The sequence below is a fragment of the Salvelinus sp. IW2-2015 genome, linkage group LG18 (genome assembly GCF_002910315.2).
Source record: "Salvelinus sp. IW2-2015 linkage group LG18, ASM291031v2, whole genome shotgun sequence".
NCBI lineage: Eukaryota > Metazoa > Chordata > Actinopteri > Salmoniformes > Salmonidae > Salvelinus > Salvelinus sp. IW2-2015.
The window spans coordinates 40,477,204-40,502,666 of NC_036858.1; the positions used below are offsets into that span (position 1 = coordinate 40,477,204).

At 41.6% G+C, this 25,463-nt stretch overlaps 1 protein-coding gene and 1 pseudogene across 1 annotated transcript; one reads left to right on the forward strand and one right to left on the reverse strand.

Moving 5' to 3' along the window:
* Positions 1 to 6,502: 6,502 nt before the first annotated feature.
* On the reverse strand, positions 6,503 to 13,112 carry LOC111977929 (erythroid differentiation-related factor 1-like; annotated as a pseudogene).
* A 2,861-nt stretch (positions 13,113 to 15,973) lies between these two features.
* Positions 15,974 to 25,239, forward strand: tex36 (testis expressed 36). The gene is made up of 4 exons (XM_024007703.2): positions 15,974 to 15,994; positions 16,145 to 16,288; positions 16,500 to 16,580; positions 24,892 to 25,239. The coding sequence occupies exons 1-4, from the start codon at positions 15,974 to 15,976 to the stop codon at positions 25,237 to 25,239; spliced, it is 594 nt and encodes a 197-aa protein (XP_023863471.2).
* The last annotated feature ends 224 nt before the right edge of the window (positions 25,240 to 25,463 follow it).

Consider the following 25,463-nt stretch of genomic DNA (forward strand, 5'->3'; position numbering starts at 1 on the left):
ACTATGCTTAAAGGGATAGTGAGAGATTTAGTAAATTAAGCCATTTTCTACTTACCCAGAGTCAGATGAACTCATAGATACCATTTTTATGTCTCTGTGTGCAGTTTGAATTAAGTTGCTAACTAACATTAACACAACGACTGGAAGAATGCTAGCTGTACCTGTAGATTTCCTGTTATTGCTCTAATCCTAATTAGCAATGGCTCACGAAACTACCTTCAAAACTGCATGCAGAGACATACAAATTTTGTATTTATAAGGCGTACAGCAGTCTCAATGTCAACAGTGAAGAGGAAACTCCGGGATGCTAGCCTTCTAGGCAGAGTTCAACTGCCCAGCTTAATCTTTTATTTTTATTGGCCAGTCTGAGATATGGCTTTTTCTTTGCAACTCTGCCTAGAAGGCCAGCATCCCGGAGTCGCATCTTCACTGTTGACGTTGAGACTGGTGTTTTGCGGGTACTATTTAATGAAGCTGCCAAGCGTCTGTTTCTCAAACTAGACACTCTAATGTACTTGTCCTCTTGCTCAGTTGTGCACCGGGGCCTCCCACTCTTTCTATTCTGGCTAGAGCCAGTTTGCGTTGTTCTGTGAAGGGAGTAGTACACAGTGTTGTACCAGATCTTCAGTTTCTTGGCAATTTCTCGCATGGAATAGCCTTCATTTCTCAGAACAAAAATAGACTGATGAGTTTCAGAAGAAAGTAATTTGTTTCTGGKCATTTTGTAATCAAACCCACAAATGCTGATGCTCCAGATACTCAACTAGTCTAAAGAAGGCCACTTTTATTGCTTCTTTAATAAGAACAACAGTTTTCAGCTGTGCTAACATKATTGCAAAAGGGTTTTCTAATGATCAATTAGCCTTTTAAAATGATAAACTAGCTAACACAACGTGCCATTGGAACACAGGAGTGATGGTTGCTGATAATAGGCCTCTGTACGCCTATGTAGATATTCCATTCAAAATCAGCTTTTCCAGCTACAATAATTATTTACAACATTAACAATGTCTACAATGTACTTCTGATCAATTTGATGTTATTTTAAATGGACAAAAAAATTGCTTTTATATAAAAAACATGAACATTTCTAAGTGACCCCAAACTCTTTAACGGCAGTGTATATACAGTACAAAATCCATGTATACGTGTGTATAGAGTGTATGCTATCGTGTGTGTGTATATGCATCTAATTTTACTGCTTGCGTGAGTTACTTGATGTGGAATAGAATTCCATGTAGTCATGGAAGCTAATTTCTGCAGCATTAGTAAAGATGTGATCAGTACATGTTAATGATTTATTTCCTGTGCTGTTTGTAACTACCCTGGTAAATTGACTGATAACCTGAACCAGGTTGCAGGCACTGGTTACAGTTTGAAGCGTTCTCTTGAGTGGGCAGCTTGATGAAAGCCAGTCAATATTTAAAAATCACCCACAAAAAAATATACCTCTCCGTCACATACATTATCAAGCATTTCAACATCTTATCCAGATACTAACTGTTAGCACTTGGTGGTCTATGGCAGCTTCCCACCAGAATTGGCTTAAGGTGAGGCAGATGAACCTGTAGCCATATTACTTCAAAAGTATTTGACATGAGATCCTCTCGTATCTTTACAGGAATGCGGTTCTGAATATAAAAACAGAAACACCTCCACCATTGGCATTTCTATCTTTTCTGTAAATGTTATAACCTTGTATTGCTACCACTGTATAGTCAAAGGTATTGTCTAAGTGAGTTTCAGAGAGTCAGAATATGAATGTCATCTGTTACTAGCAAATTATTGATTTCATGAACCTTGTTTCTTAAGCTTCATATATTAACGTGGGCTATTTTGAGCACTTTTCTTCTGGGATGCTTACTTGCTTCCCAGTAAAGCAATGAAAGCATAGCAGCAGTAGATGTGTTCATGTTCATTATGTTAGTGCAGGGTGAGCTCCTACCTCCTAGGGTACACCGGCTTAGTGCGAACCGTATCAATCTGGTTCATAGGCACATGCTTACTGATCCTACAGCTATTGTATGCAGTGGAGGCATTCAGGGCAGGTAAAGGGACATAAGTTAGATTACTTATATTGTGTCTACTGACGCCCCTGGTGTAATGTACAATTGCTGAAGCATTATAACAACTCTGCGTCACAATGGGAGGGATTAGCTGAGCTGGGCTTGAGTCATTGATAAGTCAGTGTCTCAACGCAGCCTTARAGCGCTGTGAAAGGATCCAGGATCCCAAAAGATTTGGGTGGATCCCATCCTCCTTATAAAACGTGTTTTGTTTCCAAAAGGTATCGAAACTGTCAACAGAAGTTACACCCATTGAGTTGCAATAGTCACGTCGACGGTTGTGAAGAGAAAGAAACCTGCTAAAGTGTTCAATGCTGCGATTCAGAGATGGCAGAGGGCCAGATATGATGGGTCTTTGTTCGTGTTTAGCAGAGAGTCAATCAGCTCTTTTAAATCCAGTTTGAACTGTTCAGAGCTGCCCTTCATAATATCATTAAAACCCACATGGACTACAATAGAATCAATGTACATGTCCTGGCGTAGTACATTCGAGAGCAGCTTAGTAATGTCATTTACTCGAGCTCCGGGATAAGACATTTTTTTTGCACCAGGAATGGTTACATCTCTAACCATGGAGCTGCTCAGAATCATGGCTGGCGAGAAGGACGAGGAAATCCACCCACTCCCACGCTTTGGAGAACTCTTTATGAACGGACGAGAGGCAGGATAACTTGAGCCTGTTGCTGCCGGAGCCTGTAGCAGGCCTCCGACAGATGGAGAAGCCCCGCTCGTTCCAGAGCAGGGACGGAAGGTTGACGACTTCGAACTTGTAGTAGTAGGCAGACACAGGCACCCCCCAGCAACGGAGGTGCAGGAAGATCAGGCTCCAGGACAGAGAAACTGTTGTTTGTATCCTCTCCGGGCCTCTCGTTGGGAGTGTAGACTGCTTTGCGTGAGGTCGCTGTCTTCGGCTTCCACGGCTCGTGACAAATGGTATCCATGAGTAGAAAAAGGGCTTAATAGCCAAACTCTAGCACTATGCCTTATTTCCTTGATTATGGTATATGGATGCCAAGATTATACCCTAACCCAGAGGTTTCCAATCCTTTTTGACCCACGACACCATTTTGATATCTGAAAATAGTGTGGAGTGCAATTGAGATAGGTGTGCTTGATGCATGTTGCGTCGGAGCTTCTCAAAGTCAGGGGGTGTGGTCGACAGTGCGCACCTCATCTCTACCGTCACATCCAACCTGGCTCGATATTTGGTTTTAATGCAGACGAGAGCACTGAACCCAGCTTCACATACACTATATATACACACCAAATTATGTAGACTCCTCTTCAAATTAGTGGAGGAGTAACAATGGCTCAGCCACAAAGGGGTAGGCCACACAATCTCACAGAACGGGACCGCCGAGTGCTGAAGCACGTAGCGTGTAAAAATTGTCTGTCCTTGGATGCAACACTCACTACCGAGTTCCAAACTGCCTCTCGAAGCAACATCATCAGCACAAGAACTGTTCATCAGGAGCTTCATGAAATGGGTTACCATGGCTGAGCAGCTGCACACAAGCCTAAGATCACCATACACAATGCCAAGCTTCAGCTGGAGTGGTGTAAAGCTCGCCACCATTGGACTCTGGAGCAGTGGAAACACGTTGGATGGACGAATCTAGGTTTGGCAGATGCAAGGAGAACGCTACTTGCCCGAATGTATAGTGCCAACTAAAGCTTGGTGGAGGAGGAATAATAGTCTGGGGCTGTTTTTCATGGTTCGGGCTAGGCCCCTTAGTGCCACTGAAGGGAAATCTTAACGCGTCAGCATACAATGACATTCTAGGCGATTCTGTGCTTCCAACTTTGTGGCAACAGTTTGGGGAAGAAACCTTTCCTCTTTCAGCATGACAATGCCCCTGTGCACAAAGCGAGGTACATACAGAAATGGTTGGTTGAGATCAGTGTGGAAGAACTTGACTGGCCAGCACATAGCCCTGACCTCAACCCCATCGAACACCGTTGGGATTAGACATAATCGCCCAACATCAAATCAAAAATGTTATTTGTCACATGCGCCGAATATAACAGGTGTGGAGCTTACAGTAAAATGCTTACGAGCCCCTAATCAACAGTGCAGTTTCAAAAATACAGACAAGAAGAAGAGATAAAAGTAACAAGTAATTCAAAAGCAGCAGTAGAAAATAATATATACAGGGTGTGCTGGTACAGAGTCAATCTGCGAGAGGCAATGCAAATAGTCTGAGTAGCCATTTGACTAGATGTTCAGGAGTCCTATGGCTTGGGGGTAGAAGCTGTTTAGAAGCCTCTTGGACCTAGACGTAGCGCTCCGGTACCGCTTGCCGTGTGGTAGCAGAGAGAACAGTCTATGACTAGGGTGGCTGGAGTCTGATAATTTTTAGGACCTTCCTCTGACACCGCCTGCTATAGAGGTCCTGGATGGCAGGAAGCTTGGCCAAAGTGATGTACTGGGCCGTTCACATAACCCTCTGTAGTGCCTTACGGTCGGTGGCCGAGCAGTTGCCATACCAGGCAGTGATGCAACCAGTCAGGATGCTCTCGATGGTGCAGCTGTAGAACCTTTTGAGGATCTGAGGACACATGCCAAATCTTTTCAGTCTCCTGAGGGGGAAAAGGTTTTGTCGTGCCCGCTTCACGACTGTCATGGTGTGCTTGGACCATGTTAGTTTGTTGGTGATGTGGATACCAAGGAACTGGAAGCTCTCAACCTGCTCCACTGCAGCCCCATCAATGAGAATGGAGGCATGCTCGGTCCTGTTTCCTGTAGTCCACAATCATTTCCTTTGTCTTGATCACGTTGAGGGAGAGGTTGTGGTCCTGGCACCACACGGCCAGTTCTCTGACCCTATAGGCTGTCTTGTCGTTGATCAGGCCTACCACTGTTGTGTCATCGTCAAATTTAATAATGGTGTTGGAGTCGTGCCTGGCCATGCAGTCATGACTGAACAGGGAGTACAGGAGGGGACTGAGCACGCACCCCTGAGAGGCCCATGTGTTGAGGATCAGCGTGGCGGATGTGTTGTTACCTACCCTTACCACCTGGGGGCGGCCCGTCAGGAAGTCCAGGATCCAGTTGCAGAGGGAGGTGTTTAGTCCTAGGGTCCTCAGCTTATTGATGAGCTTTGAGGGCACTATGGTGTTGAACGCTGAGCTGTAGTCAATGAATAACCTTCTCACACAGGTGTTCCTTTCATCCAGGTGGGAAATGGCAGTGTGGAGTGCAATAGAGACTGTTGGTCTTACAGACTCGGACAGGGAGAGGTTGAAAATGTCAGTGAAGACACTTGCTAGTTGGTCAGCGCATGCTCGCAGTACACGTCCTGGTAATCCGTCTGGCCCTGCGGCCTTGTGTATGTTGACCTGTCTAAAGGTCTTACTCACATCGGCTGCGGAGAGTGATCACACTATCTTCCGGTTCAGCTGGTGCTCTCATGCATGTTTCAGTGTTATTTGCCTCGAAGCGAGCATAGAGGTAGTTTAGCTCGTCCGTTAGGCGTGTGTCACTGGGCAGCTCTCGGCTGTGCTTCCCTTTGTAGTCTAGTGGTTTGCAGGCCCTGCCACATCCAACGAGCATCAGAGCCGGTGTAGCACGACTCGATCTTAGTCATGTATTGACGCGTTGCCTGTTTTATGGTTCGTCGGAGGGCATAGTGGGTTTTCTTATAAGGAGGGCGAGGGACAGCTTTGTATGCATCTCCATATGTGGAGTATAGTTGGTCCAGAGTTCTTTTCCCTGCATTAAAGTCCCCGGCTACCAGGAGCGCCGCCTCTGGGTGACCGTTTTCTTGTTTGCTTATGGCGGAACACAGCTCATTCAATGCTATCTTAGTGCCAGCCTCTGACTTTGGTGGTATGTAAACAGCTACAAAGAATATAGATAAACTCTTAGGAAGGTAATGCGGTCTGCAGCTTATCATGAGAAACTCTACCTCAGGCGAGCAATAGCTCGAGACTTCCTTAGATATCGTGCACCAGCTTTTGTTTATAAAAATACATAGACCGCCGTCTCTTGTCTTACCAGACGCTGCTGTTCTATCCTGCCAGTACATCGTATAACCAGCCAGCTGCATGTTGATATTGTCGTCGTTCAGCCACGACTCTGTGAAGCATAAGATGTTACAGCCTCATCGGTGCCCAACCTCAATAATGCTCGTGGCTTAATGGAAGCAAGTCCAAATCTAGTGGAAAGCCTTCCCAAAAGAGTGGAAGCTGTTATAGCAGAAAATGGGGAACCAACTCCATATTAATGCCCATGATTTTGGAATGAGATGTTCGACGAGCAGGTGTCCATATACTTTTGGTCATATAGTGTGGATATGAGCTGGCGAAGGGCAGACTACTATGAGTTTCATGGTGCTTTCAAGACAAATGGGAACTCTAAAAAATAGGAGGTCAAATCATGAAGTCAGGGATCTTTAGGTTGGAAAGTCAGAGCTCTAGAAAGATGTCAGAGCTCTAGAAAGATGCACGAGTTCCCGAGTTTCCCTGAGTGCTCTTCCAAGCGTTGGAAGCAGTGGTGGAAAAAGTACCCAATTTTCATAATTGAGTAAAAGTAAAGATACCTTTAAAAAAATTACTCAAGTAAAAGTAACCTTTTACTACTTGAGTAAAAGTCTAAAATTGGTTTTAAATGTACTTAAGTATCAAAAGTATAAATCATTTAAAATGTCTTATATTAAGCAAACCAGACACGATTTTCTTTTTTTCTTTTTATTTACGGATAGCCACGGGCACACTCCAACAGTCAGACATAATTTACAAACAAAGCATTTGTGTTTAGTGAGTCTGCCAGATCAGAAGCAGTAGGGATGACCAGGGATGTTCTCTTGATAAATGTGTGAATTAGACAATTTTTCTGTCCTGCTAAGCATTCAAAATGTAACGAGTACTTTTGGGTATCAGGGAAAACGTAGAGTAAAAAGTACATTTATTTTCTTTAGGAATGTAGTGGAGTAAAAGTTGTCAAAAATATAAATAGTAAAATAAAGTACAGACAAACAAAAAAACTACTTAAGTAGTACTTAAAAGTATTTGTACTTAAGTACTTTACGCCACTGGTTGGAAGCCAGCCGAACCATTGTGTTGGAGGAAACACCGTCCAGCGGCCTACGTCAGCTTGCAGGCACCCGACTCGCCACAAGGAGTCGCTAGAGCACGATGGGACAAGGAAAACCTAGCCCACCAAACCCTCCCCTAACCCGGATGACGCTGGGCCAATTGTGTGCCGCCATGGATCATGGATCTTCCGATCACAGTGCTTAAGTGAAGCCTCAAGCACTGCAATGCAGTGCCTTAGACCGCAAACAGGCGTGCCACAGTGGATGTGGTTTGATGTAGTTTACAAATCGAAGTTACCTGCTGCAGTATATCTCAGAGTTCTGCGCTCAGCTCTTTTTCCGCTAGTTGCTCTCGGTGTATCATACAATGCGTCCAATGGCAGAGGGAGACACCATAACTAGAGTGCAGGGGAACCCGGGAATCGTTAGACAGAAGGATATGTCCTTGTGAATAGCATTCCCCAACATGTATAGCGAACAAAAGTCAATTCTTGGGCATCTCGGCCCTCACAGCTAACATCCATTTAGAGAGCATAAGCTGGGGAGTTGCCTCTTGATTGCTAGCAATAGCATAAATTAATCATCTAACAGTGTTATTGGTGTGAGTTTCTCTGCCTTTGCCTCCCCACACATTGTTTTCACCATATAAATTGCGGCCGTTAATATCAAAGTCTCTGCAATAGTGTGGTGTTTCACAGCGTACCGGGCCTAGCCATTCACCGCAGGAATTATTCAAGTGCAGCCTCTGGTTGAATTTAATCTTTGAATCATTTTCATTCAGATTTTTAAGGTTAACCACATTACAATGATTTTGAGATACAAAAATATAATATACAGATTTTCAGGATTTTGGAAATTCTCCCGCAACCCCATTTTCATATCAGTGAGTCGCGACCCCTAGTTTGGGAACCGCAGCCCTAACCCCTCTTGCCACAGTGTCTTACAGAGACAAAGCCTTTTGCTAAAGACGGATAACAATGACTGACACTTGTTAAAGAGAAAGCAACAGACACAGCTTTGTGAGTGGAGGGATATCTGTCACTGGGAGAGATGTGGCAGGACCAACACACTGGAATTAAATGCTTAGGGTTCTTTAGATAATCAACATAGTACAGTGTAACTCGAGGTCTTGAGGGCAACCAGTGAACTAGTAGTAATTTTAGAAGGCCGACATGATGCCCAGTCTTAGGCTGAAAAGATTACGGAATGTTCAGTATTATGCTTCTACTGGATGATATGTTTAGTCCTGGTTTAGCCCTGCTGGATAAGGTTAATCAGGCTGTGTAGAACCAGTCCTTTCCTCACCTTGGTTTGCGCTTCATGGTTGTCATCAGCTTGACCAGCTGCAGCAGTAGGAAGGAGGAACTGAGCTCAAAGACACCAATAAACTTCATCACTTCCTTTGTGTCTAGCCCTGAGGTGGGGCCCTCTGCACTACTGTCAGGGGGTCCTGTCAACTCTGGGCCATCCGTCTACCCAAAAAATAAAATAGATAACTTTAAAAAAAGAAACATTTAATACATTAATATGGAAATTTAACAGAGGGATGAGGCATGTGAGTAATTGTTGGTTAGAAGTAACTGTAGATTCTCAAAGAGAAGGTGCAAACTGAAGGGAATTTCTGCTATCAAGTTCCAGTTCTATCTCTATGTTTGTGTCTACCTCTGTGTGCTCCTGTCAGGGTCTTCAGCTTGGCCCAACTGCTCGCTCTCACCTGTGAACACACATTGTTACTCAATGACACCACCTATCAGAACACTAAGACGGTTCTGACCTGGCGGGTGTGAGCCTGGCCCTGGCGAGCCTCACTGACTAACCTGCCATGGTGAACTCGGCGAAGGCCACCCTCAGCCAGCAGGGTGCGGAGCAGCTCGCGTCCTTCCAGCTGAGGGACAGGCGGACAGCCTTGCTGCAGTGCAGCTCTGCCAGGCTCCTGTGCTGTTTCCTCAGGTGCTCGTCTCCCACCTGGCACAGAGGAGGAAACATAGCAGTAACATACTGAAAACCTTAATGCTCTTCTACAGACAACACAATCTTTAAATGTTTTAAAACATAGACATTTTACTCTGGTTACAGTGTACGTCCTAGGCCTAGTCCTTACCTGGTTGCGGAAGCAGCTGTGGTACATGGAGGCCATACGATGGTGGATGGTGGCAGCTCTGTACTGGTAGAGGGGCTGGCGGGCCGACTCGGTCTGCATGTCACAGTACTTCAGAGACTTCAGCATGGCCTCCGTCACCTCCTGCTCAATCTGGCAACACACAGGAAAGACAACTTTATTATGGACTACTGTGCTCCTACACACATGCTCAAATAACCATTTGACTTGTGAAAAAAACACTAACCATTTCACCTAGGGCAGCATGTAGAGTGTGTAAGGTTAGTTAACTTAGACATTTTCCATTCTGTTCATTCACCTACTATAAATCTCTCCAAGTGTGGCCCATGGCCTCTTATCTGTTCCTTCCTCCCTGGACAGAGGGGCAACTTCTTGCAGCAGAGTGGCCAGGCTGAAGTAGGTAGTGGACAGCTCCCAGTTGACCAAGTCCCACACTGCAGGGTGGTTCCCTCTGGTGGCCAAGGACTGCATAGCCCTCAGGTAGGTAGTCTATAGCCTGGAGAGGATCTCTGCTCTAAAGATCTCCGTCTATTTTTTAGAGCACCATATCTTAGTGAAAGCGTAGCGATTTTAAGTTGAATTGTCTTACTTAAAAAAAGAAACCTTAGAGATCTTATGCATCAATTTTCAAAATGACACAAATGTGACTGGCACAAAAATAAGCAGATCGTCTTGCCTTCATGCCTTTCTACTTACTGTGGAAAACAACATGGGTTGGTAGTCATTGAAATGGAAATCATTATATGTCTACTAAATAATGATATGGTTGTGGTACCTTATTGTAATAGAGAGCTTCCTCTTGGGAGAACTCTCCTCTGCTCAGGTCTGCAGAGACAGCACAGTGGGCCTGGGCACAGATCCTCTGCTGCTGTGCAACACAGGCAGACTGATGAGAGGTGTTGGTGCTGTACTCGATGGCCTCAAAGTCCTTCATGCCCTTCTCAAAGCACGAGAAACTCTTCTTCCACATCTCCTGTTCAGTTATAGATACAGACTTGTTCACTGTAAAGGAAGGGGGGATTAGAGTGAGGGAGAGGTCTGTATCCTGAACCTTTAACTGGAAGAACGATATCATGTTTGTGAAATATTATATGTTTATCGTTGAAAAGTGTGCGAGTGTCTCCTCACCCTGGCAGCTGCTGTCTCTGTGCAGCAACTCCTGGTCCTCGTTGGTCTGGTAGTTGTACTCCTCCAGGTAGGCAGCACGGTTACTTGCATTCTGGGCCAGCAACAGCTGGATGTCGCCACACAGAGACAGACACTGGATGCGGAACAGTAGCACCAGCAGGTACATGATACTCCTCACAGAACAGTAGGCATCTGCAGAGGGAGAGAGAGAAAATGGAAGGAAGGAAGGGTGGTAGACAGACACACTGATCGTAGTAACGCAGGGATAATTAGAGGTAACGCAAGAAAAGTTGAACCCTATTACAACAGGTCGCCTACATCAGTCCACAGTTGACTACAGCATGCTTAGGTGAGCCGGAGAGGAGACACTGACAGTGGCACTGCAGGGCCAGTTTGATGTAGCGCAGGGCCCGGCTGTTCTTCAGCAGGTTAGTGGACGCCTTGAAGAAGAGCTGCAGCTTCATACGGTGCTGCCAGGACCCTGGGATCATCCCTGACTGGGACGGATGCTTCAGGTCTTCCTGGAATGGACCAGCCGTAACCAAGCGAAAGAGAGAGAGGGGAACGGAGAGATGGCGGGGGAGGGCAGGAGAGGATAATATAGATATAAAGGAAAAGAGTATAAGGAGGAGAAAAGTAGGTATTTACTAGGGGCAAATTCACATACAACAAGGAACCTGCTCATTATGGTATAACAACATTCATGATCAATAATGTCATATAGCTATGCTTCAGAATCTTGATGGGGTCCGTGATGGCCAACCTCTGTCCAGGAGAAGTGTGATCCCTTTCTCTACAGCATCACTCCCATCCTAGTACTTCAGGGGGATGGGGGTGTTGGGGTCAGCAGCTGGGAGGTCACTCTCCTTCTTAATGCTGCTGTCCACTGCTTTCAGGCCCTGCCAAACACATCCAACAGTTAGAGCTCACGGAACATAGCATTTGGTGACAACCATTCCCATAGTTATCACTACACTACAGTAGAGACTCACCTTTAAGACATAGCTGAGGACGTGCCGACATCTTTCCTCGTTTTGAGAGACGGGAAATGCATAGATTGGCTGCAATATGGGAAAATAACAGGATTAATTAAATGTCAAGATAAAACATCTAAGACTCCAATAGTCACTCCAGGTAGTGGCTAGTTTATGGTTACTGTAGCTATGTCAAGGTTACATATCAACAAGGTCACACAAACAGAGTAGCTAGCGACAAATGTGTGACACTCACCCTGATCTGATGAGTGAACTTGTACTTCTCTGGAACAGACAGCTCCCCACTGATTTGATAATAGCTACAGCTTTGCTATCATCCTGTGGGTCCGAGGTGGTACTGCAGGAACCATTCTCATGACTGTCCTCTGGTAGATCTTCTTGAGCTTCCGCTGGAGCTGTCCTCAGAGCCCCCCGCCCCCAGCGACTCCAGTCCATTACCTGTGGGTGCCTGTCCTGGTTCAGGAGCAACGTTCTGATTGTCCCATACTGCTTCCTGTTCTGGCTCTTCTTCAGCATCATGTTGCTAACCACTCTGCAAGAACAACAATGCACATTCTACAAAACAGAATGTATAGTCTGGTGCCATCTGTTGGGACTAATTTGCCATTAATGCATTGACTGATAACACTGCGCGTTGTGCACTAGTTTCAGGTATACTGTGTTGATACCATACCAGGTTGCAGGCACCTACTTGTAAAGAAGCACATCCACAGGCAGGGTGAAGGGGTTCTGGCATTTCTCCTCTGCTGCTTCCTCACAGAGAGTGATGAGGTCATACAGCTTTACGATGTCACTTCCACTAGCTGAGGAAACACAGAAACAGGACTATTCGATGAAGTAGGCCTACTACCACATCGTAGTGTATATTTACCAGGTTGTTCTCACATGTATTTTGTAAGTCATACAGGAGGTACAGTTAGTGTGTTGTGTTATCTCCCACCTTTGAAGAGCCAGTTGGTATAGCCCTTTTTGGTGCAGTTAGACTTGAGAAAGAACCGAATGTTCTGAGCGATGTCTTTCACAACCATGGTTGAGAAGGTGGAGTTCTCAAGATCAGGGATGTCCTCTGTTTAGATCATCTCATATTTCTGACCAAAGAACAATCAGCACTAACATTAAAACAGTATTAAATTGTGAATACAAATGACTCATTTGGGCAGTAGAAACGAGGCTTATTTACATGGACAATGCCATTGACGTGAAAGCACATGACGAGCTCTGGAACATTGCACATCAGATTGTCCAGCCAGTAGTCAATACCTGTGAGAATGTTGATTGGCTTGTGGTTATTCCTAAAAAAGAAAGAACATTCTAGGTATTTTGCAGGGGAACATTGCTGTGGAACAGTAGTAAACCATCTGAACATTTTTATATTGACTGACATGAATAATGGCCATTGTTCCCTGTTTTTCATGATTCTGACCTGAGCCGCAGGCTGGGTAGCATCCTTCTCCAAAGATAGGCATGTTGGACCCCACCAGCGTGTGGATGTCCTCAAACATCCACAAGATGTTCCTCACAAAGGCATTCCTCAAACCCTGTCAAATAAAGTTAAGGGAAAAAAGTTGAATGGATACTTGAATTGAATAGATTTAACTCATTTACAATCAAAGAAACAAATGCCAACAAAACAAAATAGAGAGTCTCCTGAGTTTGTTGATGAAGTTTCTTACCCCTAGCCTACCTGACTGTTCTCCCCTTTGTTGAACAATGTGGTAAGGTTCTGCTCTTTGGAAGCCACTTGTCCCAATGCATACTTGCTGTTCATGGGAACACTTTCCTGTAAGGAATGGACATACAGTCACAAAGGAAGAAACTGTGAAACTCAACAAGAGCAAAGCAACACACCAGGTACTGCACCAGGTACTGCACCAGGTACTGCACCAGGTACTGCACCAGGTACTGCACCAGGTACTGCACCAGGTACTGCACCAGGTACTGCACCAGGTACTGCACCAGGTACTGCACCAGGTACTGCACATTCCATAAAGTGTGGCCTACCTCTGTGTGCTGCGGCCTCCTCTGAGTATGAAGCAGTGCTGATGAAGGTAACGGGCCAGGAGGGACCAAACTCCTCTGCCCCACACGCCTCATCAGGGTTGTCTGATTTAGGGACAGTCTCTGTGGCTCCATCACCATTTATACTGGCGAAGACATTGAGGAGTACAACCATTAGGATTTACTCTGGCTCAAATAAGGTTTTCTTGTTTCTATTGCAAGTCGTTCACATTAACAAGTAGGTTAGAAGTCCAAACTCAAGTATCTCACTTGTAGTAGAGGAACTTGGACAGGATTGCTTTTTGGTACCAGTGTTCTTTACTCTTCTTTTTCCTCTGCCACTTCTGATCTATTACCCTCTGGTAAAACTCCATTAGCCATGTCCAATCTCCTCTCTGTGACATAGTGTAAAAACAGATCATACAATCAAATGTATTTTTTACAAGCATTGTCAATCATCCAGATATGAGCTTTCTCACATCCTTCATTGACATTTAAACAGGCTTCCTCTCCACTGGCTGTCTAACTGTACCTGAGAAGTACAGTTAGACAACTCATGAAGAACCAGTTCATCTAGGAGGAGAGTCCTTCCCACACAGTGGACTGCCATACTGACATGGGACTTACTGTAGGGGATCTTCAACAGCTTCTTGATGTTCTGAATAGAAAAGAGAATGAGACCCTTAGGTTCACCAAACAGTTTTGATTACCAAACAAGCCAAATACATATTAGTAGTAGCAATAACAATGCAACATTCTTAGCTGTTCAGTGGATAGACCTACCTCAGAGTCCTACACCATATCAACATTATCCCTAATGGAATCAATTAAGTCATAAGCCATCCCCAAACTTGAGCAAGGAGAAAGTACATGTACATGAGCACCTTGCAACAATTTAGTGATGATGCATACCACCAGATATCACATCTCGTTTTGAGGGCTGAATAACCAGCGCTTCACCTGGTTATACCTGGACCCTAGTACAGAGGTGCCTGCAGGCCCACTTTGGGGGCTCTCCCGTAGCCAGTTGGCAGGAGGCAGCTTCAGATCAGTCTTCTCCTGTAGTAGTGCATAGGTGGTGGGTTGAGGGGCAGCAGAGTACTTCATTGCACGGTTCTTTATTTCGTTGTTGCCTAGGCACATCTCCTGACTCCTTTGACACATGTAAACAAAGTTGGCATTGATGGTAAACTGAGTTCACTTGTCTGTTAAGTCACTGACAACTTGATTCAATATAACAAGTAAATAGACAGATGATTGTGTAGATATTGTGATGTTAGCTACAACTAACTAAATACATTTAAATATCCTATGTACAGTATGTACAGTTACCTGTCCTGTGCAACGTCATAAAATAACGTGACCCTGCAATGCATGCATAAACAGATAGCTAACTGCAGTTCAAAGCTAACTAGCTATTGCTTACTTGCCTGCCACTGTCATCCACTTCTTCACTTCCACGGTCTGGAGGGACGCCATCCTCTCGGGTCCCTATCCTAGCTGTTGCTGAACTCATGTTCTATCTACAAGCTAGCTCCTGGCCACACACACGAATGCTGTCCAAGGGGTACCCGTTCATAGCAAACTAGCTGCCTTAAAATGTCAACAAAAATTGCAGTCACAAGATTGCTGCTAACTCACCACCTGCTGCTTACACCAAAAGACATAACGTTATTTGTTCATGATCAGAACGAAATGAAAATTTGCTAACACATTGAGTTACTGCTTTTACATTTAATCTATCCCTGTTTTGCAGAACCTTCCAGACGGTATCAACAACACCACTTGCTTTAGCAGTTCTGTCTGCTGCTGTTGACAGACCACGCGTTATTGTAAAGCGAGAAAGCTCACAACTTCCGGGTAAAAAAAGCTAAATAAAAGACCGCATTTTCAGGATTATGAATTGAGCCAAACTCCAAATTAAACTATGAAGGGTAAGTGGCTTTTAATATAATACAACAGGATGTGGTAGCTAGCTGTTACATAACTGATAATAGGATTTGGACAAAGACGACAAATACATTTAAGAGAAGAGAGGTTAGGGTTGGACTTTTAGTTTGATATAAGCAGTCGTTGTGATTTACAGTGAGGCTTTTTAGTTGCTGCTAACTTCACATGTTCAATTACGCTCTGGATATGACAATTCCTTCTGGAAATTAACTTCCAGTGAGTTTACAGAAAAGGATACAATAAATGACATTTTTGGGATAATTTTTATTCATTCTCTTATGTTCTGATTCTTTATTTTTCTATTCTTTACCCTAATTCCTTGTCTTTAGCTAAATTTATTATTTCTTTATTTTCATATTCATTTTCCCCCAGTTCCCTTTCCTTCTGTTTTATAATTGGAAGGTTAAATAAAACTGCCTTCAAATTAACTAGAAAACGGGGAATAAGGCGGGCTGAATTGTGATGTAACAAACAGAAATAAAGACACTTATTTTTTTTCAAATGGAATACAAATTATTTGTGATTAGTATGTTATTATAGTTACTGTTGTTTGCATTCTTTGTGAGAAGAATGTGAGAAGCAAAAGTATTATAAACCCTGTCCAGTTGGTCATATTTTGTGCTGTCGTTACAAAGTTTCAACCTTGTTAAAATGACAAAAGGTGGTAAGAAATACTCATCAATGGAAAAGGATGGCAAATGGGTACGATTCTGATTACTTTAAATCTTTCACTATTAGCTTATGATGAGCCCATTATAATTGCACGTAACGTTGCAGATACTAACAAATAAAGTTATTATAAAGACACCCCTGTACCTTTCCTAACAACTTAATGTCTTTCAAAATGTGCAGTTGGCTCATGCAGGTTTACCAGCAAATGACACCAGTAAACGGGAGACGTGCACCAGCACAGGGTATATGATGTCTCAGAGTGAACCACTACCTCCAGCATCTAGCACAGAGAAGTATCCCAAGATCTTCATCAACACAGAACAGGTTGGCAGAGTGCAATACATTCATGCAGAGAGTGAAACATCTTACTCAAAAGTGTCTACATGGTCTTGGGTTGTTGTTATGTGTGCAATCACCTTAATTTCCATGAAGATGATTACATTTATCCTTTATACAATTTACTAATAATGGTTGGCATAACTATGCCAAGACCTAGGAGAAAATGTGATATATCAATTAACTATTCTCTTTACAGAAAACCATGGGAAGAGTTTATCCATTCTCAGCCCATGATAACCAAGCTGCACTGCAAGATAGCATCAATGTATTTGATGATGTAAGCAATATGCCCACTACAGGTAACGTAAGGGTAATGGCGGACTGAAGGGATTTATGTAGAGCACCTCAAGATAAAACATAATATTCGAAATATCTGCTAAATTAGACTAAAATATTAGCACTAKATAATCTGGTGAGTGATAACCTTCAATCTGGARAATAACACAAAACAAATCCTAAAACTAGAGACATTTATCGACAAATATTACGAAAACAGGCAACAACCAAACATGACGGAGWGTAAGACAGGGGAACCGATTACAAAACGAAAACGTGACTCTTCTACAGACACTGATGATTTAATATTCTCACCACCGGGAATGGTAAAGGTCGAAACCGATCTGTTAAAATCAATAAATGACAAACTGGGTATTCTTGAACTAGTTAGTAAGGATATAAAAGAGTTGAAGGCAAGCCTAGAGATGAGTGATGAAAAAGCTGCGACATTGGAGAAGGAAACACACAAGCTAAAAGGGACAGTCAATAAGATTGAAACCGAAATGAATGGAATTAAAAAGGAGAACACCGTTCTGAAAGAAGCCTTACTGGACATACAAACTAGATCCATGAGAGAGAATTTGGTACTTACAGGTATCCAAGAAAAAGAAGGAGAAGTTCCTGAATCTGTAGTTAGAGAGTTCCTCCTTACAGCGCTGCAGATTCCGCGCGAGGTTGTCGACAAAATCCAACTTGAACGTGTTCACCGCTTCGGACAGAGAGGGCAGAGGTACGAATGCCCAATTGTTGCCAAATTTGCTTCATTTAAAGATAAAATAATGGTTAAAAGCCTGGGTAAAAGACTTGCTGGGACCAAAATTGGCATGAATGATCAGTTTCCGAAGGAAATTGCAGAACGGCGCAAAGTTCTGTATCCAATDTTCAAAGAAAATAGATTAAAAGCGAAACGAGTAGCTCTCGTCGTTGATAAACTATATATTGAAAACCAGTTGTTCAGAGACACAAAGACTACTCCATGGTTATTTTAAAATTTACAAAGTTCTCATAGACGAGGAAAATAAACACAATTCAAGCCCGGTTACTGATTGTAACAATACAACAAAAATATATAGCTTTTCTATAAATCTTCACATATAACTAATTGAACACACAAGCACTATTTTACATAGTGAAGATAAAAACTAAGTAAACAGAAGGCACATAGGTGTGGTGATCGTTGTGTTATCTTTTATTTTTGTATGTTGGAAAGTGAGTGAGGTGAGTAATGAAGGTGCATATCCAACCAAGTATTGCGTGACCGGGGATGAGAGGAGGGATTCAAGTTGTCAGATGATGATATACTTTATAATGAATAACGTCTTATATTATTTTCCTATCATGGAGAACTACATTTATTTAAATTTTAAATAATTATTCTAATATTTATTATCCTATTTTAATTACGTCCATGCCTATACCTACACCCACCTGGGAATGACCCAATTACTAAGGAAAGTCCCTAACGTTTTATGGCTCGCTGTAAGCGTCTTATCACTAAATGAGGTCGAGTCCAAGACAAGCACTGCCCCCCTCAAGATTCTGAGCCTCTTGCAGGGTTTGTCCTGCAAGCCAAAGCCCCCTAAAGAGAGCATAATTACCAAGGAATTCCAAAGCTGCTAATGAAACCTTGACGACCTTGTAACCTAGCCGGGGATTCGTGGGTGCCCCAACCCAGGCATGGCAGTGTGGCAACAATAGCTGCAGTAACCCATGAGGGTCACCACTCACATTCAGAGAGGGTTATATTATGTGGCCCTGCGGGACTACAAATCAAAGTCGGACGCATGGAATGTGTGGGACATGGTCATGACGGTGCCTATTGTGGTGTTCAGAATAAGTGTACATTGTCCCACCATTATCTAGGATGTGACAATGTAAATAAATCTCTCAATTTTTGCTCATATTTGCGCCGTCTTGCAGGCCTTCTCATCACTGCAACTCAAGTAACATTTTAAATCTACCCATCTTAGTTGCTCTGGAATGTGCAATGTTGAGAAAGTGAGCTTATGTGTTGGGTAAGGCTGATGTTTTGAGTTGATGTGTGTTATCCCACGACTGTTGCGAAGGAAGAAGAAAAGATAGGGACAATAGAGGATGATCCCAGCATATATATAATACAAAAAAGGAGGCAATGAATGCATAATGGCAACTGATCTACTACCAATCCGGTAAATGCACTGATATTTGCTCTTTCAAAGAAGAATCCCAGTCGTTCAGGCATGGGATACAGGGTAGAGGGGCTCTGCCGGCATTGGCAGACAACCCAACTCAGGGTGAGGGAGGCTTTTAGCGCTGAATAGTAGGGACCAATCGATTTACTTAGTAAAGCAAAATCATGGTACAATATATAGACACTCAATCATTATTACTTTTTAATAGTACGTTTACAAAAATGATATTCTGATTAGAGAAGAATGAAAGGTGTGCTATTATGTAAATGGTAAATAAGTATAGTCCATGTTACAATTGTAATGCTTACAATAATAAAGAAAAAGACATCAGTATTACCGGCTAAAAAGAAGGATTATAATATCTATTTTTACAGGAAACCCAGATTCAACATTTAGATGAAGTTTTGTGGGAAAAAGAACTGGGGGGCAAAATATATTTCTCCCATGGCAAAGAAAATTCAAAAGGGGTGATGGTTTCTTAATAACATAATTTTGATCCAAATGTGCAAATTGTCCCAAACAGAATCCTCAAGTAGATGATATTTTTAAATTGTTATTGGACAAAAACAAATATGGCTGTCAACCTAACGTCCGAAATAATGATTGATCCAAGCGTTCTTTGAAAAATAATATATAAAATTTATCAACTCGACAAAAGCAACACTAGACTCTATTATTATAGTGGGAGATTTTTAATCGGTCTGTAAAACCCTCGTATAGACCGGAAAGGAAATCACACTACAAAACTATCACCCTCAGGCACTTAAGAAATCAGGATGTCATGGAATATGTATTTTGAAATTATGGGATATATGGAGACTAAATACCCTGATGATTGAGATATACATGCGGACTGAATCAAAGCTATTCGTCTTGATACTTCTTATACCATTCTCTCTGGCACCAAAACTTAAAATATGTTGTATCAATCACATAATTGGCATATATATCTCCTACAGAATTTCCACGTGGCGAGAATGAAATATTAATCAAAGGCTACTAGATATAATTGATTTAGAACTAGGACAGAACTTTAACTTACTTTTTCAACATTAACATAGTACAGCAGACCCTTATTTATGGGACATTTAGTCCTTTTATAGCCATGCAATTCAGTATCATCTTTAAACAAAAGCAATTAGATCAAGAGATCCATCTTAACAAAGAAATTGAAGGACTAACAGTACAGTTAGATAGCAATAAAAACGTACCACAGAGGCACAGGAATAAGTTAGAGGAAAACAAAAAGAAATGGAAACTTTATTTCAGAAAGATCCATTAATAAATAATTATAAAAATAAATGAAAGAACGAATGGAATATGGGAAAAATGCACCAAATTCTTTTCAATCTCAATATAGAATTGCTACCAAAAAAATAGTATTAAAACTCGTACCAAATGATGGAGTCACGCGATGATTCCACCAAAATATATTTAAGAGAAGAAAAGTACTTAAGAAATTTTTCGTTCAGCTCCTCCATTCTCCACAACTGAAACTATTTATTGATTTTTTTCCTATTAATACATGTAAATTAACAATCGTACAGAAACTCATGATAAGCCAAATACAGAGAGAACTGCTGATGCTGGCCTTTAAAGATGGGAAAACATCCAGGCCTGCTTGCATACCAGTGGAATATACAAAAACTTTTTTTAATACTTCAAAGACCATTATTACTTGTTTTAACCACTCCTTATCAAATGGTAGATTATACAGATCACGCAACAAGAATGTCGATATCGTTATACTAAACAACCCAATGAAAATATTATAAAAGATCTCAGTTCCAATTAAAAATATGAGACCTCTTATACTTCCAGGTGTTGATGCAAAAAATCCTAGCCAAAAGCTCGCAAGCATAAAAAAATTTTGTCAATAATTATTCATCCTAATCAGTACAGTTTTTACCATGACAACATTGAGATAATATAAGCAAGTACTGGAAACAATAACACTATAAATATCGGACACAGCCTGGTTTCATAGCTGATTTTGATAAGCTTTTATAAAGTACACTGGAGTTTTAATATATAAATGCCTAGAATATTTCAATTTGGGATCTTATAAAATGTGTAAAATTATGTATAGTAACCCTAGTGTCTAAAATAGCTAAAATAATCTACCTCACAGAAAGTTTTAACATCTAGAGGAGAAAACAAGGTGTCTCACTATCGGCATATCTATTTATTATTGCCATCAAATGTTGGCTAGCTGTTTAAAATAGATCAAACATAATTAAGGATTAGAAATCCGTGCCTTAAAATATAAGTGTCATGTACGCTGATATTCATCTGTTTCTTTAAAACCACAACTAAGCCTCCAGCCTCATAAGAATCTAGATACCGTTCTATCCATCTGTGGATTAAAACCAAATTATATAAAATGACCCATATTACGTATTGATCACTAAAAAATACACAATTTATATTTGCCATATAGTTTACCAATTAAATCTGACGAGATGTGACATACCTCGTATTAAAAATCCCAACAAGAAAAACATATCTCACCCAATAAAGTTTTATAGCAATAGAATAGCAAAAATAGATAAGATTCTGCCTCACCAGAAGGAAAATACCTTCTCACTATTGTTGCGAAAAATCACCCTGATAACTCTTTAGTCATATCACAGCGTTACTTAGCTGTATGGTTTTGCCTCACCTAGTGACCTGCTTTTTAAATTAAATGAACAAAAAATATTCAATTTTATTTGGAACGGCAAGCCAGATAAAATTAAAAGGGCCTATTTATATAACGAATATGAATTCGGGGCAGAAATTATTAAATATTAAAGCATTAGACCTCTCGACACTAAAGCATCAGTCATACAAAAGTTATACTAAACTCCAAACTGGTTCTCTAGTAAATTGTACGAAGTCTCATCCTATATTCAAGAAGGGCCTTTTGCCCCTTTTTATCAATTACACCTGCTCACTTTCAGTTTTTGAAAAGGAGATAATCTCCAAAATATCCTTTATTTTTAAACAACCTTAGAAAGTTGGTTGCCAATTTCAGTTTTAATCCACCTGAAAGACGGAACAAATGTACAACAAATATTGGTTAAATTCAAAATATATTAATTTAAAAAAAACTGTATTTATTGAAGAAATTTAAAAAAGGTATAATTTTTGTGCAATGATGTCATAAATAGGACTGGTGGTATGTCACACATGCAGCTAACACAACATATGGAAATGTCTGCTCTACCCAAAATTACACCAATTAATTCAGCAATTACCACAAAAATGGAAGAGCAAGATAGAAAGGGGAAAAAAAGTAAGGAACTTGTAAGCGGCCCTGTATTAAAGAACATTAAATTGTTAAAGAAAAGTGTGATAAATAAAAATATATACAAATTTCATTATAAAGACCAAAAAACTGACAGCTGTGCCATATAAATGGCAAATAGTTTGGAAGAGATTGTCGACTAGTACCCATTCCATGTGCACATGGTTTATGAATTGATACGCCAAAACAACGCCGCGATTCAAAACTTCGAATCTTTCAATTTAATTACGTGTACAAAATTCTCTGCAACTAATAGAATTTATATATATGGGTATACAATCTTCCAGCTCTGCAGATTCTGTTGTGAGGAGGCAGAGTCATTAGATCATTTATTTTGGTATTGTCCATATGAGCCTCGTTTTTTGGTCACAGGTCCGAGAATGGCTGAAAATTGCAACATTTGCCTAAAACTAACGCTACAATAGCAAACTGGGGGATTTGAAAAGGCCATAGCAATCAATCAATAAATATAATAATTATTTTAGCAAAAAATTTTTATTTTTAATTACAATCTATAGAAGCTATGAGAATAGGAAGGTTCAAGTCTTTTGTGAAGCATCACAGCACAGTTGAAAAATATATGGCAAATAAAAATCCGAAATGGATGATGCTTGGAAGATAGATGGAGGCGCTTGAGTGAACTGAAGGTGGACTCAATAACAAGATAAACAATGTAGGGCATACGGGATTCTGTGAAATGTGTATAGGTTGCGGAGCTTTGTGAAATAGCACAGTTACAAGTGGAAATAAAATTGGCATGGACAACAAAATAGAGGAAGGACTAAGAACAAATAGAGAGAAACTATTGTAAAGTGGACTGTGTCTGTAAGATGGGCTATAAGATGATATAAATTGAAGTAAAAGCAGAAGTGTTTATTAGTTTACTCCAATTGGGGACGTGGTAGGGGCGGAATAATAATAAGGTATATTCTTAAAAAAGTATGTATGTCTATATAGGTATGTGATGTAATATATTTTATATGTATGCATGCGTGTATGATAATATACAGTGGGAGAACAAGTATTTGATACACTGCGATTTTGCAGGTTTTCCTACTTACAAAGCATGTAGAGGTCTGTAATTTATTACACGGTACACTTCAACTGTGAGAGACGGAATCTAAAACAAAAATCCAGAAAATCACATTGTATGAATTTTTAAGTAATCATTGCATTTTATGCATGACATAAGTATTTGATACATCAGAAAAGCAGAACTTAATATTTGGTACAGAAACCTTTTTGCAATACAGAGATCATACGTTTCCTGTAGTTCTTGACCAGTTTGCCACACAGCAGCAGGATTTTGGCCACTCCTCCATACAGACCTTCTCCAGATCCTTCAGTTCGGGCTGTCGCTGGGCAATACGGACTTTCAGCTCCCTCCAAAGATTTTCTATTGGTTCAGTCTGGAGACTGCTAGGCCACTCCAGACCTGAGATGCTTCTTACGAGCCACTCCTTAGTTGCCCTGGCTGTGTGTCGGGTCGTTGTGCATGCTGGAAGACCCAGCCACGACCTATCTATCAATGCTCTTACTGAGGAAGGAGGTTGTTGCCAAGATCTCGCGATGCATGGCCCCATCCATCCTCCCCTCAATACGTGCATCGTCCGTCCCCTTTGCAGAAAAGCATCCCCAAAGAATGATGTTTCCACCTCCAAGCTTCACGTTAGGATAAGTGTTCTTGGGTTGTACTAATGCTTCTTCTTCCTCCAAACACGGCGAGTGGAGTTAGACCAAAAAGCTCTATTTTGTCTCTCAGACCACATGACCTTCTCCAATTCCTCCTCTGGATCATCCAAATGGTCATTGGCAAACTTCAGACGGGCCTGACATGCGCTGGCTTGAGCAGGGGGACCTTGCGTGCACTGCAGGATTTTAATCCATGACGGCGTAGTGTGTTACTAATGGTTTTCTTTGAGACTGTGGTCCAGCTCTCTTTCAGGTCATTGACCAGAGTCCTGACGTGTAGTTCTGGGCTGATCCCTCACCTTCCTCATGATCATTGATGCCCCACGAGGTGAGATCTTGCATGGAGGCCCAGACCGAGGGTGATGACCGTCATCTTGAACTTCTTCCATTTTCTAATAATTGCCCAACAGTTGTTGCCTTCTCACCAAGCTGCTACCTATTGTCCTGTAAGCCCATCCCAGCCTTGTGCAGGTCTACAATTTTATCCCTGATGTCCTTACACAGCTCTCTGGTCTTGGCCATTGTGGAGAGGTTGGAGTCTGTTTTGATTGAGGTGGTGGACAGGTGTCTTTTATACAGGTAACCGAGTTCAAACAGTGCAGTTAATACAGGAATGATTGAGAAAACAAGGCTTCTTAAAGACAAAAACTAACAGGTCTGTGAGAGCCGGAATTCTTACTGGTTGTAGGTGACAAATACTTATGTCATGCAATAAAATGCGAAATAATTACTTAAAAAACATACAATGTATTTTCTGGATTTTGATGTGTGCCTTCACATTAAGACCTATTAAAAATTACAGACCTCTACATGCTTTGTAAGTAGGAAAACCTGCAAAATCGGCAGTGTATCAAATACTTGTTCTCCCCACTGTATATTTACCCAAAAAAATATGGGGGATTGGAAATGATGCAGACAATTACATTGGAAGCAACATTCTTTCCGCAAGATTAAGCTGATCCAACCCCCCCCAAAAAAAAAAAATATATATATAAATAAAATAAAAAATAAAAATAATAAAATAAAAAAAATATGCCCACTACAAGGAAAACAAAGACATCATCAAGGATGTTGTCAAATCAACACTAAGGTTTTTAATAAGATAATACAACAAAATAAAATTGGAAACAATACCATTTTTCTTATGGTGTTTTTCATAGGGATTAGGCCGCAAGAAGTGCCTGGACGAGCGTAGACAACATAACTCCCACTTCTGCCTGTGCCACCATGGAAGTGTGAGTGGCGTGGGGGAGACGAGGGGAGACTTCTCAGCCTATCAGACAGACTACCAGGACCGCCAGGACACAGAGGGCTCCTCCACCAGCAGGCGTTTTCCCAGTAACCATCTTGATAGGTCCACTGTGGCAGCTGCTGCCCAGGCAGGAGAGCACTTTATGTGGTTCGGGAGGCATGATGAGGTCCGTCCTGTGCCCCTTGAAGTGCTGGCAGCTACCAACTGCTCCTCCTCATCCAAGCCGTCCAGACACTCCTACCAGATCAGGCATTAGATGAATATACCATATTATCCAAATACTCTTCTTTAGGAAATCACAAAGCAACACATCTTGATGGTTTTCCAAGTGCAAGTTAAAAAATATGAAACATTGAGATACGGAGATGTAAAATTGTATTATTTATACATTTCTCCTTTTACAGTAAAATTGGGTTCTTAAGGAAAGTCAGATCAGACAACCATCCCCTTTGTTCCTCATTAATTAATCACATTCAGATT

Bases quoted from the DNA above. Each gene is read 5' to 3' on its own strand.
- tex36 (XM_024007703.2), top strand. From the start codon at position 15,974: ATGGAAAAGGATGGCAAATGG. The intron at 15,995-16,144 runs GTACGATTCTGA...CAAAATGTGCAG, and splicing joins TGGAAAAGGATGGCAAATGG to TTGGCTCATGCAGGTTTACC. The intron at 16,581-24,891 runs GTAAGCAATATG...TGTTTTTCATAG, and splicing joins GCATCAATGTATTTGATGAT to GGATTAGGCCGCAAGAAGTG.